The sequence below is a fragment of the Drosophila ficusphila genome, unplaced genomic scaffold, assembly GCF_018152265.1.
Source record: "Drosophila ficusphila isolate 14025-0441.05 unplaced genomic scaffold, ASM1815226v1 contig_127, whole genome shotgun sequence".
Classification (NCBI taxonomy): Eukaryota; Metazoa; Arthropoda; class Insecta; order Diptera; family Drosophilidae; genus Drosophila; species Drosophila ficusphila.
In genome coordinates, this window is record NW_025064016.1 from 1,507,226 (window position 1) to 1,524,576 (window position 17,351).

The 17,351-nt window shown below is 40.5% G+C and overlaps 2 protein-coding genes across 2 annotated transcripts in view; both read left to right on the plus strand.

The window, feature by feature from the left end:
- LOC108101236 (LIM/homeobox protein Lhx3) overlaps nt 1-15,200 on the plus strand; it is a 28,340-nt gene extending 13,140 nt beyond the window's left edge. Inside the window, 7 exon segments of the mRNA XM_017205487.2 lie at nt 12,258-12,432; nt 12,548-12,750; nt 12,814-13,006; nt 13,083-13,234; nt 13,644-13,838; nt 13,911-14,030; nt 14,033-15,200. Coding sequence (XP_017060976.2) covers nt 12,258-12,432; nt 12,548-12,750; nt 12,814-13,006; nt 13,083-13,234; nt 13,644-13,838; nt 13,911-14,030; nt 14,033-14,322 — 1,328 coding nt within the window. The 3' untranslated portion in view covers nt 14,323-15,200.
- Nucleotides 15,201-15,392: 192 nt separating this feature from the next.
- Nucleotides 15,393-17,034, plus strand: LOC108101151 (apoptosis-inducing factor 3). The gene has a single exon (XM_017205374.2). It carries the CDS (start codon nt 15,400-15,402, stop codon nt 17,032-17,034), a length of 1,635 nt encoding a protein of 544 aa, XP_017060863.2. The 5' UTR covers nt 15,393-15,399.
- Nucleotides 17,035-17,351: the final 317 nt, after the last annotated feature.

Genomic DNA, 17,351 nt, shown 5'->3' on the forward strand with positions numbered 1-17,351 from the left:
ACAATGGTGGGCTAACCCAAGCCAGCCCAAACGATATCAGAGCATACTATATATGCCATCCCACCCACACCTTGGATGTTTTGTGCCAGCTTCAAAAGAGGAAATCACCCCAAGTGTGTATTTTTATAGAGACCGCAATAAACCTTTTTCTTCTGCCATCTTTTTTTTTTTTTTTTTTTTCTGGCTTGGCTGCTGCTTCCACTTTTGGTTCTAGTACACTCAAAAATTAACTAGAATCTAAAATACAAATTTAAAATCCAACAGTTTATCACCTTTAATAACCTTTCTAAATTCATAGAAATAATAATACCATTTTAAAGTAAGTTTAGTAATTTCGTTGCTATCTCCAGTAAAAAGTTTACTGCCAAGACATATTTTTAAGATTAATAAAAGATCCCTATGCTAAAAACTGAATTGTTTTACATAATTTTTAGGAAGGAGTTAAATTGAGTTTTAGTAATAACCAGTTGCTTAAAAGAAAGTTTTTTATTTAGTTTTTCTTTATTATTTCAAAGTTTTGCTTGAGTGCACGAAGATGTTGTAGGGGGATCCTGTCATGCCAGCTTGATGAAGTTGCAGTTGAGACAGTTGAATACAGACCGCTCCAAGACCACGAGGAAGTGGTGGAGAAAACAGCCGTCCATAACCATAAAGGCGGCTCAACGAGCCGGATGCGAACCCGATTGATGATGGGGTCCCAAGCTGGGGAGCACTCAAAATTGAAAATGCGAGGACCCGTGGTCCACTTCTCCACTTCTTCACTTCTCCAACCAACCAACCATCCGACATTGGACATTGGACATGGGCTTGGCATGTCGTCTTTGTCGCCGCCTATTCTTCGGACCTCCAACATTTTTCCGGCCGTAAACCTTTTTCTTCTTCTTTTTGTCTTTTTTTTTTTTTTTTTTTTTTTTTTTTTGACGTTTTACAGCTACGGTCAAGGGTGCCGGTGGTCGTTTGGTCAGCTTGCAGCTCGGACTTGACGCTTCAATGGCTGCCAACGGGCGTGCGCCTTTTGTTTGCTAGCAAAAAATAAAAAAAAAATCAGAAAAAAACATAGAAGAGAAATAGCAGCCAGCGAACAAAATGTTTTTTTGCAAAGTAGCCGAAAGCCAAGCGTACTACAAAAGCTTCAACACAAAACAAAAAAAAAAATCGGAAAAAAATAGAAACTGAAAAGGGAAAGACTGAAAACAAGAATGAAAAATACAGAAAATAGGAAAATGTGTGTGCCGAGTGGATCCCATTGTTTAATGGCCGTCAGATGGAATGTGCGCCATAAATTGAAAAGTTATTGTGTTGCACGGCCCGCAGTGCTCCCGGCCACGCCCCCGCCTACGCCTGCCGCCCCTTTTTGGTTCCACACCCACTGCTCCCTTTTTTCCTCGTCCAATTGTCCTGACAAGCAGTTTTTGCTCTCAAATTGTTGAACTAACATATTTGACAGTTAATTTTTGGTTAAAGTAAGAATTTAGTGTGGTTTTTGGTTGGTTTGGATTTAGTGACTTATTGTGGTTTAAATAGTAGGTACATTTTAAAAATTCACTAAAATTAGAAGGACATCAATTTATAGAAACTATTTTACACAATTATGGTTAAATTTTTAATTTATAAAGAATTTTTAGGTTACCGAATTGTTTAATAGAGAGATTTCTTTTTATAAAACCTAAAGTGCCTCAATTTCCGGTTGTGCTTTCTGCCTCCTGTAATAAAAGAATTATATAAAAGTATAAACCCTTTTCAAAAAGGAAATAAAGTAACAAACAGTTTAAAAGACAATGGTGCTTAGCTGAACCACAATTAACAAATTGCATAAATGGCAAAGGAAAACAAGACCAAACAAGAATTTATATCCTGCCCTAGAAAATCCTTTCAACAAGGACTTAATCAGACTTGGCAAGAAAACGGAATACGAAACAAATGCATAAAGTAAATTATAATAGGCATAATAAAAAGGGACCTGCTGAAAGCCGGGCCAAACAACATGTCGCAGCGCTTTGTTGCCACTTACTTTGAATGGGGGCAAGAACGATGGGGGCAAGGCCATAAGTGCTCACGGCCCGGAATTAAAAGCAAACGCATTAAAAGGTGCCCAAAAAGACTTTCACCTTGGCGAAATGGCGGCGAAACAGGCGACAAAATGGCCCAGCTGCAGATGGTCTGCTCCACTCTTTTGGTTTGGGGTCCTTTTGGTTTGGGGTCCTTGCCAAGTCCCCCCAAGAACTTAATATTGCATGAGCTGATGGTGGTGGAAGGAACCAAGTGGATGGTAGCAAGTGGGTACTTCGTATCTGGTTGCTGCTTTGCTGGTTGCTGCTTTGCTGGTTGCTGCTTTGCTGGTTGCTGCTTTGCTGGTAACTGGAGAGCATGGTGACCACACGACACCGGCAACATTTTTAATTATGAAACACTAAAAGTGGCAAAGCCAAAGTGCAACACGCCGTCGGTTGAGGCACGGCACGCGCTAATGGACGGGGTGTCCGGATTCCGGATTCCGGACTCACAACTCCTGCTCCGGAATGCTTTTGAGGGGATGGAACACTGGTAAAGGGGGAGCCATTGCTATTAACTTAAACGCCTCTTTGCCGGTTAATGGAAATGAACCTGCTCGTCGTCGCTCTTGTCGGAGATGGGCAGTTATCTGGTTAAGACAGCTTTAGGGTGCTCAGCACACGCACAGGTGCACTGTCAAAAAAAATGTATTCTTAAATAAATAAAAAAAGGATAAAGAAGAAGCCTTAATAGATATATGCATCTATACTTATTATGGATTTCATTTGATTAATGGTCAAGTGGTCATCCATTATTAATTTTGATATTTTAATGTTAAATTTACAATTAGCTGATATAAAATCTAGATAATTTTTTCCTTTTTTCATAATAAAAAAATATAAAATAATATCTTATATTATTAGGTATATATTAAAAGGTTACCTTTCCCCACAGAAAGTTGAACTTTTGCCTTTTCTTTTCAAACTCGAATGTATCTATACAACTTCATCCGTTCCTTTATTAATTTAAAATCTCTATAGAGATACTTTTTTCAGTTTTGAAGTGTACTGCTAAGGGAAGGCTTCGTGTTAACACGGGCAAATGGCGGAGGAGACCTCAGACCTGCGCCTGTATTGAGTTACCATTTGAGCCTTAATTGCAGGCACGTGTGAGTCGCTTTTAACGTGGCTAACAAGTCAAGTGCGTGGCTCGCACCTACAGCCTACACACTGAAAAGTCAAGGGGAAACCTAAGTCGCGACTAAGCCGCACGCGTTTTCCCGGAGTTTCCACGCGGCTAGAATTTCCATATGACGATGATAACTATCGAAGTTGAGGGGTTGGGCACGAAAGTCGCGTGTTCGGGATGATGGGTCCACTTAGCGAGTCGAGGGTTGGCCCACAACTGACTCATCTCTGGTTACACGAGAGTGTTCCGGAGGGTTTCTGCTTTCCTGTTTTATTGCTGCATTTGCCTTAGTCCAATATATCGATGACTGAGCCGTCGCTCCCTCCGGGTTAAGTGATTCCCATCGCCGCCGATCGGGCAAACACACTCGTCTATATGCAACAGTTGAAGTGCTGCTGAAAACTTCGCAGTTCGCTGTTCGAGGGTTGCCGGGGTAAATTGATTAAGGTCATTATGCAGTTGGGTAGACTTGGCCGAGGAACTGAAACAACTCACTGACACTTAATCCCAGCGGCACAATCAGCAACATATTGCAGCAAAAAGCAAAAAGCTTCGCAGTGAAAAGTAGCAAGTTTTTGTTTCCGCCGAACAGTTTTAGCACCCTTGTTCCATTTGGGTTCAAAAGGTTAAGCACCAAGCCGTTCTTTTTATGGCATACCCATTTTAGTTTCACAATAAACTTGCCCTGCTGTCTTCACCTGGCGTAAAACAGAGGGAGTGTCCCGAAAACCAGTTTGCCATCAGGCTGGACGCTCCCTTTTTATTGAAGACGGGGATTATTCATGAGGTCAGTGGGCATGGGTTTAGCTGGCTATATCCCAAAATCCTTAGATAGTTTATAGTTTTTTTGTCTGCTCACAAGTGACATAAACGATCGTTGCAACAAGTGTGGAACAAACCGAGAAAACCTGTCCAATTTCAGGCCGAGCATAAACCACTCAACTCGCAGAGGAACGCCCCTTAAATGCTGCAAATGTTTTTATTACATTAAAAGCATTAACGTTTACGGATTGTAGAGCAAAGTACCCCCGAGTTTCGCCAATATGTCATCAATGCGCCCGTCGAGTTAACCCGCGACTGGTGCTGCGCTTTGTTAACACCCCGCAACTTCTGGGGGGTGGTGTCCTTAAATACGGACAGGCACTGAATATTTTGAGTGTGTGCGAAAGGACCTCCGAAAACAAACAGCGGGATTTTGTCATAAGCGAGAGCTCAACGGCGGTCGCTCGGAAATTCCTTACTTATTTGGTTTTCCGGAGCGGAAACACTAGGTGGACACTGGGTCCTGGATGCAGGATAAATGGTAGAAATATCAATTAAATTACAAGATTTTATTAAGATAAGTTTAGTTTGCTATCAACATTTTAAAATTCAAATTATATATAACTAAATAAATAACTGAAAACAATTTACTTTTTGCTAAAGTTGTAATTCTGCTTCTCTCTGTTTAAATGTAGTTTTCCTATTTTTATGAAAGCCTCTTTATAGAATTAAGTGTTAATAGTTTTTTTTTTTTTTAACCACTGTGCCATTCGCCTGCTGGTCCTTCCACTCGCAACTTGACTTTGTCAATGAGGCAGCGTCGAGTCAGTGACGATCCGAGTCCTTTTGTACGCCACCCTTCGTTTCGTCTTTATTTAACTTTGTCGAATTGATTTCGTTAGGGCAACAAGAACAACAACAGCAACAATAGATTCCAAGGGAGTGGCAGGATGAGAAGAAGGGAGAGGGAGGAAGGATGTGGGCCAGGATAGCGGCAACACCCTTGAACAAGAGCGCTTTCCTTTGCCGGGTGATGTTTCCATTTGTACAAAATAGAGCACTTAACGGGGAAAACTGCAAACAAATTATTGCACTTGCTGTCACCAGAATGACTTTGTGTGCGTCTGTGTGCGAGTGCCCCGCCCACTGGAATACTTCGCCTTCTCCCCCACATCCACACTTTATATATATATATATATATATCCATCCTGTCGCTGCATACACTTAAAGGATTACAAGCGGATCTGTCGCTTGTTTGCCGCTAAATGGACGCATTTACCCATTTTGTCCATGGGTGGTTGGTGGGTTGTTGGGTGGTTGGGTGGCTGGGCTGTGGATCACAATAGCCGGCGCTTTTTATGGCCAATGAATAGATGAATGAATGCATGACAAACTGACTGGATGACGGACTGGCTGGCTGGCTGACTGAACGAGTGCGGCTGCGGAAGCGGAGGCTAAGGCGAAGTTACTTAATGGATTTGGTTAAGTGCTGCATTGACATTTTGATAAATGCTTTGGAACAGATGCGTTGCCAGTTTCGCGCCCAAGGAGCCACGTAAAGCTTAAAAGGGGGCGTGGCCAGGCCCCGGCGCGCCCATCTCCTTTTCTCCTGGACACCGTCGCTGCCTTATGATAAATAGTTCCCCCACTGACAGTCCAGGGAAAATCCATTCCCATCCAACTGGGCTTTCTTCAGGCGAATCTATTGACCGGAAAAAGCCTATAGTGGTAGAGTAAATTAAATAAAATGTCTTGATGTTTTATTGTGGTAGGCAGAAAAGTATAACAATTTATATTAAAATCCGAAGCAAATGATGATAGTCAGTGAGAATATTCAAGATTTTAACTAATTTAAAAACAAATATTGACCTTTTTTAGATTACAAGTGCTTACCATTTCTTTTGAAAGAACTTCTCCTTTTTGCATTCTCCATTTCCTAATTAAACAAACCTCTAATTGAATGTTTTGTTGGTTATTAGCTAACCATTTAAAGTACCTCAGAGCACCAAGAATTAACCATCTAGAAGTCTTCGTTGACCTTCTTGGTCTCAAGTAACTTAAGTAACTTTTTTAATGTCCGGCAGTCAAATCGCTTTCCACACCGCCTGAAAGTCAACCCTGACCAAAGTCGAGTGTCAATTCTTTTGTACATTGTTGCCCCCAAATGGCGAAACTTTTTGTTTCGTAATGTTGTTTTTCAAGTACCGCCTAATTAGATAATATGCGGCGGCCATTGCGTTCGTGTCCTTTCGCCTGGGCGGCGAGTCCTTGCAGATGACGCCCTGCCTTTCCTATGCAAAGTGACGACGCGTGCAGTGGCTCAGACCCCAAAATGTGGACAAAAAATTTTGTAGTAGGGCACAAAATAAATATAATAGTGAGAGTGCTTGTACCCTTAAATAAATGTTACGAAAGGGAAGTAATTAGGGAGGATTAAGTTTTAAAAATGAAATTACAATTGTTTACTAATATTTTCAGTTACTCAAATATTATATCACATAGAAAGACTGGACTTGGTGTAAGCTTAACTTCTGCATATATTTTGGAACTTTTTCTCCATAGTCTTTTTCTTTCTATAGAGAATACCCCTTTGAAGGGTATGTAAACTAAAAAAAAGGCAAAGTCAAGAGGCCGGCGCATAAAAATGACGATGAGGCGACGCCACCGCGCACAATTTGAATCCTAATGGATGCGTGCTGCGCGGCAAACGAGTGGCACGCACGCGATGAAGGCACAGCTGGCGGGGACTGCCTGGTGTCCTGGCAGAGTACCCGAGTCCTGCTGTCTGTTTCTGTTTCGGTTTCTGTATGCTTTTTTTCCATTTTCTGACCCGGGCTGTGGCGGAGGTGTAAAGTTCACGTGTGCCCACTTACCCAACCCACGGAACGATGCCGTTTTATTAATGCTTTTGGAGTGCTTTCAATATTTTATCGCGCATTTTGCTCTATGACTTGGCTCGGTTCGGAGTATCCTGGCCCTGGCAGGCAGGACGATATCCATCGTTTCTGGTCGTTCCTTCTGTTTCTTTTTTTTTTCGTTTTTTTTATTTTTACCCCTTTCAAAGTGCATCGGGCGTTGCGTAATAACTTTTAGTTGGTCACTTTCAGGGGGGCATATAAATAGTGGCCCAACCTCAACCCGCTCAAGCCGGCTATTATGATTATGACTTCGAGCCGCGGACTCTTTATCTAAATGGGTCTTTTGTTTCTCCATGCGGTGGGTCTAATGGAAGAGGTGGAGCTATATGGCCGGAGTCGTACTATTCTGTATTCGTGTTGATTATGGTCATTTGCTGCTGTTTGGCGTTGTCCGTTTGCAATTGGTGAGCACTCTAACCTGCCATCGAGGTGGAGAAGCTCAATTAAGTTGTCAATCTAATTACATCGCAAGGATCTGAACAGATGTCAGCACTGGACTAAAATAAAATTGGGGCCCTAAATCGATCAGAAGGGAGTTAATTATGTCATTAGGATGGAATCTAGAGAGGCTATGACAAGTAGTAGAATTTATATAAAATCAATGAAAAGTTAAATTAAAAAAAAAAAAAGTTAGCCAAAATTAATGCTTTTAATTCCTAGTTGATTGGAAAAAAAGTAAACTTTTTCCAGTTCTTTTAAAAGTACAATGACTTGGTTGGAAAATTATTTTTTTATTATTTTGCTGGTGGTTATTTTTTCCTGAAAACTGGTTAAGCTTCGAGAGACATCTAAACCGAAAGGAAGTTATAAACCAAACGGTTTAGAAGAGTGAGTTGCAAAGCAACAAAGTGGCGGCAACGCTTTTAAACTTTAACGTTGAGGCAACACGACAGGCTAAAGCCGCCAAGGGACTTTTGGCCCACGCGAAAGTGAGGAGCGTGGATCGGAAAATGGTGAACAGGATATAGCCAAGGGCATTCTTTAAAAATACAAATTTATTCTACAGTAAATAAACGAACGTTAAGGGGTGACACTTTGCATGACTATTTATAATTTTATTTTAATTCAGAAAACTATACAAGATAATAGTTATTAAGAAAATTCCTTTTTTCCGAATTATAAATTATTTAATTGAAAAACTCCTGCTTACTTTCCATTACATAAATATTGTAATTCCTAGAACTCCTTTTCGGCTTAAAGAAAATATTGTTAACATTGTTTGTATAGAGGTATTACTAAATTTTCCAAACGGTGTTTAGCTGTTTTGCTGCAGGCGAGCCATTTTACAGGGCGTGCCCGCAACCCCCAGAGCATCATCACCAGGGTAGTGACTATTCCTGTTGTTGTTGTTGTGGCTGGTGTGGGTGTAACCCAACGCCCACTTCACCACCCACTACACCACCCACTACACCACCCACTACCCACTACATACTACCGACCCAGGTTGATGAGCATTTTGTCTTTCACCAGCTGCGATTAAGCAACAAACTTGGACAAAAGCGAACCGAGTTTGTGGAGTGCGTGCTTGCGTGCACTCGCTTTGAGAAGTCGGCAAAATGCTAGTTTTTTTTTGGGCTATATGAATTTTTGAAAACCCAGTCTCTGCATCCTTAATGCCCGCCCTATCCCGAGGATATCGAGGGGGAATGTATGTATATATGCTTACACGAAAAAGAGCTGCTTTTGGGTCCTGCAAGGAGTAATCCCAGCTTTGGCTGCCTTTTGCCCGTTGCCAACATGCTTAAGCTCCCTTCAGGACTCTGAAAGCCCACTGTCCTGCTGCCCAGATAATGCTTAGCGACAAGGATAAATATGTACATATGTCTACAAATATATATATAAATATATAGATATATATATATGTATATCTATGTTTGTCTGGCTGCGTATCGCTCAATTTGCCTTCGATTGCGAAGCCGCCATTTTATCCAGGGCAGCCATTCAAAAATATCCTTATTCTTTTTCGTCCTTTTTGTTGGGAATCCTGTTGTCGAGTCCTGACAACGTCGCTGTCGGCTATGAATTTGTAACGGTTTTATTTCTGTTTGACGAGTACAATTGTATGCTTTAATTCTTAGGTTGTTTTTTGTGGTTTAGGAAATTCCATAGAAATGGGAGACAAATATTATTGCTGCAAAATGCTTGAGTTGCAGAAATATACGAAAATATTAAAATTATCAAATGATAGGCAAGGTTTGGGCGTGAAAGCATTTCTTAAAAGCAATTTTCCTCAATTTTATTTGGCACAAATTTAAAATGTTAAAAGTCAAGTTCCTTTTTCTTTTCTTCACAAACTTACTTTCTCTGAATAGTGTTACATGTCAGATTGAATAAAATCTGAGAAGCCAAGAACTTAAAAACGAAGGAAAAATTCAGAAATATTGCAGACCAACTGTCAAGTCAAATTACAAAGAAGAGCCTTTAAAACGTCCTAAAGTCCGGATGTCAAATGCGAGTGTGAGGGATTCCCCATTTTGCGTGCGAATCTGTGAGTGTGTGTGTGTGTGTAGGTGTCGGTCCGTTTGGCCACGCACATTTTGGCTTTTGGAAAATGGCCGAGACCAAAGAGACCACTTGGTAGCTTATAGGCGCTCGTCTCGACTCACCGACCGACTGACGGATGGTTGCAAACGTTCGAGTGTGTTTGGGTGCACTGAGAAAAAAGCCTGTGCAAAAATTAAACCTTAAATCAAATACAAGTGTTTAATTATCTCATTGTCTTTTATTGCTGCTAAAACATTTCGTACAGAAAAAAAAATGATTAGGATTAACTTTCTTTGAATATATTTATAAAATTTTATGACATTTAAATAGGTTATTGTTTTTCGGATACGTATACCTTAAAAACAAAGATAATGTAATATTTTTGTAACCCAATATTTTTGTAAACAAGGTATTTAGTGTATTTTTTGTAAATTTATCTTTTGCTTTTTTAGGATTTTTAAACATTCCAATTTGAACACGAGTGATGAATTTCTGTGCAAGAAATCTTTAAATTATTTAAATCTTATCTTGGCGTGATTTTAGGTAAATTTCTCTGTGTGCTCTGCGATTGGGGGATTGGGGAAGGGGGCTCAGGAGGGGTTCAGAGGTCCTGGAGTTAGGGGGTCCTGGGTGGCAGGTGCGCAGACGTTGCTCTCGATCAGCCGGTCGCTCGGAGTCAGTCAGTCAGCTATTTAACGGCTTTAAGGTCATTTTCACAGTTACGAAACAATGACACAACAATAAGCAATGGCAGCCAAGTGCGCACACACACACACACAAGCTAACGAATACACATGTAGCGGGCAGGATATGGCAGGGAAGAAGAAGAGCCGACCAAAACTGCAGTGCAGAACAATACAAACATATTTACGAGTATGAGTATTTTTAGTACACCAGTGTGTTTTCCAACCGAATTTGCGAAACAAAACAGGAGCGAAAGAGAAAGAGCACGAGGTGTAAGAGAGACGGGGCAAATATGCCAGAAAGAGAGGGCCGGCAAGAGGGGGTGGGAAAAAAGCCGAGTTGAAAAGAGCTTTTTCAAGAGACCACTCCCCGAAAACTGCAGGCGACGTCGACGCACACAAAACAACCAATCCCAGGCACACAAACACACAAAAAAAAAGCCAAAAGAAAATCCACAACCCCCTTCCCCTCCCCACAGCACAGACACACACACGCACATGCCAGTGGAAAATGGAATGTGGCTAAGTGTTACAATGCAATTTCCCCGCCGTTGTTTTTGGCGACCAACCCAAAACTCAATTGTTGAGGGCAAAAAAAATCGTAGAGTAAAGAAAAGCAAAAAAAAGACCAGTCTGGAAAACTGGCACAGTCGGAAGAACAAAAGCAACTACAATATTTGGCACAGGGTGCAGCTGAATCAGCTTTCCAATTGGAAGTGCTAAGGGTTGGGTTTCCCATTCCAGCTGTGATTATGTCAGCCACTGTTTGTTTGTGTGTGTGTGTGTGCGTGCGTGTGCGTGTGTGCAGACCACCCCCTTCCCCAATAAGCATTGGATTCGTGTGCCGTTAGTCGTCAGTTGCTTACCAAACGTCGAAGTTGCCGCTCGGTTTTTTTTCCCCGGTCATTCGTGCAGCTAAAATTCTGTGATAACGGTACACAAGCCAAAACCAAAATATAAGTAAATAAATAAAAAAAACCGAAAACCGAAAACCGAAAACCGCAAATCGCAAAGCAAAAACCTCCAACTTAATGTTGGCCAAGCAAAATGTGGATTAAATCAACGAAAAACCACGATGTGAAATAGTGAAAGTGCTTGAAACGAAATCCAATCAGAATTTGCATACCAGAAAGCGTCGGGAATTTTCCTTCGCCAACAGCATGGAACTTTTGAAACTAATGATGTTCAAAAGTGACTTTCTGTCCAATGGCAAATGTGATGATCGCGTACCGCCGATTAATTTGAGTCAATTGCCAGAGTTTTTATTGTGTAAGTTGCAGGAGGGAAAAGATTTAGGGGTTATGACCTCGGTTTGGCATCCGTTTTATCTTCTTAGTGGGTCAAAGAGCCTGGAATACTTAAGCCTTCACAAGGTGTGCGACATGGCAACAAGAAATTTTTGTGACACTGCAAAGAAAAGTCACTTTGTTTTTATTTAAACCAAAGTAATTGGTTATAATGAGATTAACTAAAACTTTTCAAATTGCATTAGACTATTAAGTTAGGGAAGGTTTTGAAAATGCTCTAACATGTTTTAATCAATTTTAATCAATCGCACTAAAAATATACAAGCTTGTTTTTTATAAATGCAGAGTATAAATATAGTACGATTTCACATTTAGACTTATATTTATGACATTTTGACAGCTTTTGCAATTATTTTTTTATGTGGGTAGCACTTGATCAAGTAAATATCACAATCAGGAAATCTTTTGGCATTTTTGAAAAATTTTGTTTGCTTTTTTTAATAAAAAAAAGAATACAATAATTTAAAATCTATAAAGACAAGTTGTGTTAGAAAATCACCGCAAAAAATTTGGTTTAAGAAAAAAATTTGAAGAATAAAAAACATTTTAGCAGAACTAATTTTTCAATCCCAATTAACTCTTGTTTTCTTCCAATCGGTTTGGAGTTTTTCCGTTTTTAAAAATTGAAAGCTGGTTAAACTTGTATTTTCAAATCACATATTAGCATATTTTTATATAGTGACTTTTTAAATTGACGACAAAAGCAAATTCAATTTACAATCAAATAGGTCAATTAAATATTGTTTTGATTTGATTCAGTTCAGAGGAGAATTTGTACGCTGCAAAAAACAAAAATAAAAAACATTTCTCAAACAAAATGGGTAAAGAAAACCAAGGGCCCTAACATATAGTGCTATCCTAGAAGCAGATATATAAGATCGGTAGCAATTAACAGGTGCATTTTCCCTGCTTCCTCATTTTAGCTACGATTCCGAAGTGCGGCGGCTGCCACGAGTTGATCCTGGACCGCTTCATCCTCAAGGTGCTGGAAAGGACGTGGCACGCGAAGTGCCTCCAATGCAGCGAGTGCCACGGCCAGCTGAACGACAAGTGCTTTGCGAGGAATGGCCAGCTCTTCTGCAAGGAGGACTTCTTCAAGTAAGTAAATTTCTCAAATGCCAACGGATGGCATGGCATGAGTTATTTTCAAAGACAAATTGGTTTAATGAAAAATCTCCTTTCATGCGCATTTGCCAATGTTTGGGTCGAACAGACGTTACGGTACAAAGTGTTCCGCTTGTGATATGGGCATACCGCCCACGCAGGTGGTGCGCCGGGCCCAGGACAATGTCTACCATCTGCAGTGCTTCCTGTGCGCCATGTGCTCCCGCACCTTGAACACGGGCGACGAGTTCTACCTGATGGAGGATCGCAAGCTCATTTGCAAGCGGGACTACGAGGAGGCCAAGGCAAAAGGTGGATAGTCCTTTCAAACTCCCCCTTACTACCTATATTAATTGGAATTTTAAATCTTTAAAGGCCTCTATTTGGATGGCTCTCTGGATGGCGATCAGCCGAATAAGCGACCGCGCACCACGATCACCGCCAAACAGCTGGAGACCCTGAAAACCGCCTACAATAATAGTCCCAAGCCCGCCCGCCATGTACGTGAGCAACTCTCGCAGGACACGGGCCTCGATATGCGAGTGGTGCAGGTCTGGTTCCAGAACAGGTGGGTTTCCTATTGAGTTTCCTTCTCTAGTATATCTCTAGTATCTCATATTGACCACCACTTGTTCCTTTGGTAGGCGGGCCAAGGAGAAACGACTGAAAAAGGACGCGGGCCGCACGCGCTGGAGCCAATACTTCCGCTCGATGAAGGGCAACTGCTCGCCTCGCACCGACAAATTCCTCGACAAGGATGAGCTGAAGGTCGACTACGACAGCTTCAGTCACCATGGTGAGTGCTTGAAGATATTTTAATAATAAACTATAGGGTATTTGGAATAGAGATTTATTTACATTTTAATTACAATTGTTATAAAGCGATTTTAAGCAAGAATTAGAATATAAAGAAGTTGGGATTCACGAAGTGTTCCTTAGAGTCATAATGGATTTATGATTGCAATATTTTTAGAGAAGGCAATCGATTTAACAAAGATCTTTGGTTGTTTATATAATGGAAAGAGTCTTATAACAAATAATTTACATATGAGAGGTAGCCTAAATGCGGAATATAATTGAACAGACTATTCTTTGCTAGCTTTAATTTCGTGTAGATTATGTTCCAAAGTTCGTAATTCTTTTCTTGTTAGAAGTTCTGGCTTTATTTTTTTATAATACAAAATAATGCATCTCTTTTTTTGCAGATCTGAGCAACGACAGCTACAGCACCGTCAATTTGGGCCTGGACGAGGGCGCCTCGCCGCACAGCATCCGTGGATCGTACATGCACGGCAGCTCGAGTCCGTCGCAGTATCCGCCGAGCAGTCGCTCGCCGCCGCCAGTTGGCCAAGGCCATACGTTCGGCTCCTATCCGGATAACATTGTGTACACCAATATAGGTGGGTTGTAGACAACCACATTTCCCTTATACGAATTTTTAATTCGTATTATTAATATTACTTATGTTTTAGATCAAGCGGTGGGCTCTAGTTTGCATGCGAGCAAGTCGCATCATCGCCTGCACAGTAGCAACAACGTTTCCGATCTGAGCAACGATTCTAGTCCGGATCAGGGCTATCCTGATTTTCCCCCAGTCCTGACTCCTGGCTGGGCGATTCGGGCAGCACCAACAACACCAGCGCCAATAATAACAACAACAACAGTGCGAACAACAGCAGCAGCAACAATAACAACAACAACAACAATAGCAACAGTGGCGGTGGAAGTGGCAGCGTGAGCGTTAATTCCGCCCCAAATCCTTCGGCGCCCGGCGTACATTACTGATACTCAAATCTGCTTTTGCGTTATTTCGAGATGCAGTCGCGCAGCCTGCTGTTGGTCGCTGCCCAGCAGCAACATCAGCAACATTCGTCGCAGCTTTAGCAGCGACGCCATATTGAAAGCTCACGCCAGCAGTAGCAGCAGCAGCAATAACAGATGTTGCTACATCGACAGCAACAGCAACATGAGTAATAGCAACAACAGCAACGGTAGCAACATGATCAGCAACATGTTGCGAAACTATCAGCAACATCAAGGGCTGCAACATCTACAGTAGCAACATAAAAGCTTAAGTCCATGAGTAATATGGCAACGCTGTCGTGGGCTTTTCACTCCCAACATCCACACTCTATTGTTTATGCACTCTAAGTCTTCTTAATTTTGTGGAGAACAAAACAACAACAACAACCAACACAATTTGCTCAAAATCGTTGATTTCAATTCGGTTTGCCAACGGTGGGCTTAGCTTGAGATATGTACACCAAACACGGCTTGAATGTTACTAAAGCGTTATGATTACATCTGTTCTTGAACGATTACTTCGCTCTATCATTTACATTCGTAACCCTGATATTTTATTGTAAATATTGTATATTTGTGTATAGTGAATGGAAACTAAAACTGAATTTTAAATTAATTAAGTCTGTATAGCGTCAACAAATGCGGGGCATTGCGAGCACAAAATTCGCTTAGGCCCTGCCCCCCAAAAAACCAAAAAACGAAAAAAAATCAACAAGTTATTTATTGCTTTATATAGGAATACAACAAAATTGCATAGGAGAAATATCAATTACGAAAACGTGATGTCGTATTTATATCTAACGAGAAAAAAAAAAACAAAACCAATACAAAAACCAAAAAATATTTCAACCAAATAGAAATGTCAGTAAAAGAAAAGCAACTACGTAAAATGATAAAACGAATGCGATGAAATAAATTACTATTTGACACATAAGAATAAAAGACAACAAAAATTGTTATTCAGAATGTTTTATTTAATTAGTTAAGCAAGGTAGGATTTAGCTAAATATGAACTTCATTTTCTTTTTAATAATTGCTTCAAAGCGCAACCTTTTTTAAAAAAGTTGTTTAACATTTATTGGGGCAACATTTTTTAGTGATATGTTTTCCTATACTTTTATTGTCAATTACTTGTTTTTAACATTTTTAAGTATAAATATGTTTCCCAATTCTTATAAATATGAATATACCGATCCAGTGGCAGTATGCTATAAGTCAGACTTGCAGGATAATGAGATGAGACATGTGGAACTCAACGAGAATACCAGTATCCTGTTAGTCAATCAAAACAATATCCTTCGAGCGGTTGGAGCCCATTGTCCACATCGTGGAGCTCCGTTGTCTAAAGGTGTCCTTTCCAGAAATCGAGTGCGATGTCCTTGGCACGGAGCTTGCTTCAATCTTGAAACTGGAGACATCGAAAACTTTCCAGGTCTTGATTCACTGCCTTGTCATCAAGTCAATGTAGATGCCAAAGGTAAAGTTTTGGTGCAAGTTAGGCGATCTGATTTGCAAAAGAACTTTAGGATCAAAAAGATGGCGAGGCGAAGTTTTAAGGATAATCGATGCTTTGTAGTGGTAGGTGGTGGTCCTTCAGCAGCTGTTTGTGTGGAATCTTTGCGGCAGGAGAGTTTCACTGGTCGATTAATTCTGGTTTGCCGGGAAAAACACCTGCCCTACGATCGAATAGAGATTATGAACTCCTCAAAAAATAAGAACAATCAGCTGTGCCTTAGGAACGAACAATTTTACAAGGACAACGATATAGAGGTGATCTTGGGAGTTTCCGCTGAAAAGCTGGATACATTTCGCAGCATCCTTTACTGCAGTAATGGCAAAAGTTTAAGATATGACAAGATCTATATAGCTACTGGTTATTCAGCTAAAAGGCCAGATATACCTGGCGTAAGTTTGGATAATGTAAAAACTATTCGAAATATTGATGATGCCAGGAGCATCCTCAAAATGGTGAGTAAAACGACCCAAGTGGTGTGTCTGGGTTCAAGTTTTATGGCAGTGGAGGCTGCTGCCAATTTGGTTTCCAAGGCGGGAAGCGTTACTCTAGTATCCCGTCAAAATGTTCCATTTAAAACTACTCTTGGGGATTTGATAGGAAACCGTATTTTAGAACTTCTGAAAGAAAACAATGTTAAGCTGCGAATGAATAGTGGAATCGTAAAGGTTTTGGGAAACCTATACAATGAAGTAAGGGAAGTAGAGCTCCTAGATAAGTCAATAATACCATGCGATCTGCTTATTCTGGGTACAGGTTGCCTTTGCAATACAGAGTTTCTCAAACAATCTGGTGTAAAGATTAATCCCAATGGTTCTGTGGATGTTAATGACTTTCTGCAGACAAATGTACGAAATGTTTATGTGGGAGGTGATATAGCCAACGCTCATGTTTTAGGTGGAATTGAAGATCGTGTGAATATAAGTCACTATGGCTTGGCACAATACCATGGACACATTGCTGCCTTGAACATGTGTGATCGTATTGCAAAACTGGAGGCTATACCCTTTTTCTATACAGTGATTTTTGGTAAGGCCTTTCGATGCGCAGGATATGGATCCTACAAAGATGTTATAGTCGACGGAAATCTGGATGATTTGCAGTTCGTGGCTTATTTTGTGGACGATCAGGATGTGGTGACGTCAGTAGCTTCTTGTGGTCGGGATCCTATTGTTTCCCAGTTTGCCGAACTTATCTCGCAACACAAAGGACTTTGCCGGTGTCAAATTGCAGAGTTAAAAAAACACAACTGGATATCGGAACTAATTCACCATAACTAATGTACCTTATCCAAAACATTATATTATACTACATTTTAAAAAAGTTCTTTAATTACCCTTGCAGAGGGTGTGATAATTTCAGCGAAATGTTTTTTAAAAATTTTTTTATAAAACAACTTTTATGATTCCTCCTTATTATTCCGATTTTGAAGTGGCATACGTTTAGAGGTATTTTAATTGCATAATCAACAGGGTCATAAGTTGTTTTTTTATTTTTGACTGATTAAAATTTTCGAAATTTGCAAAAAATTAGTTTCTTCCTTTTTTTTATTAAAGGTTAAATAATGCGCATATCAAATTAATTAACCGCTATAATT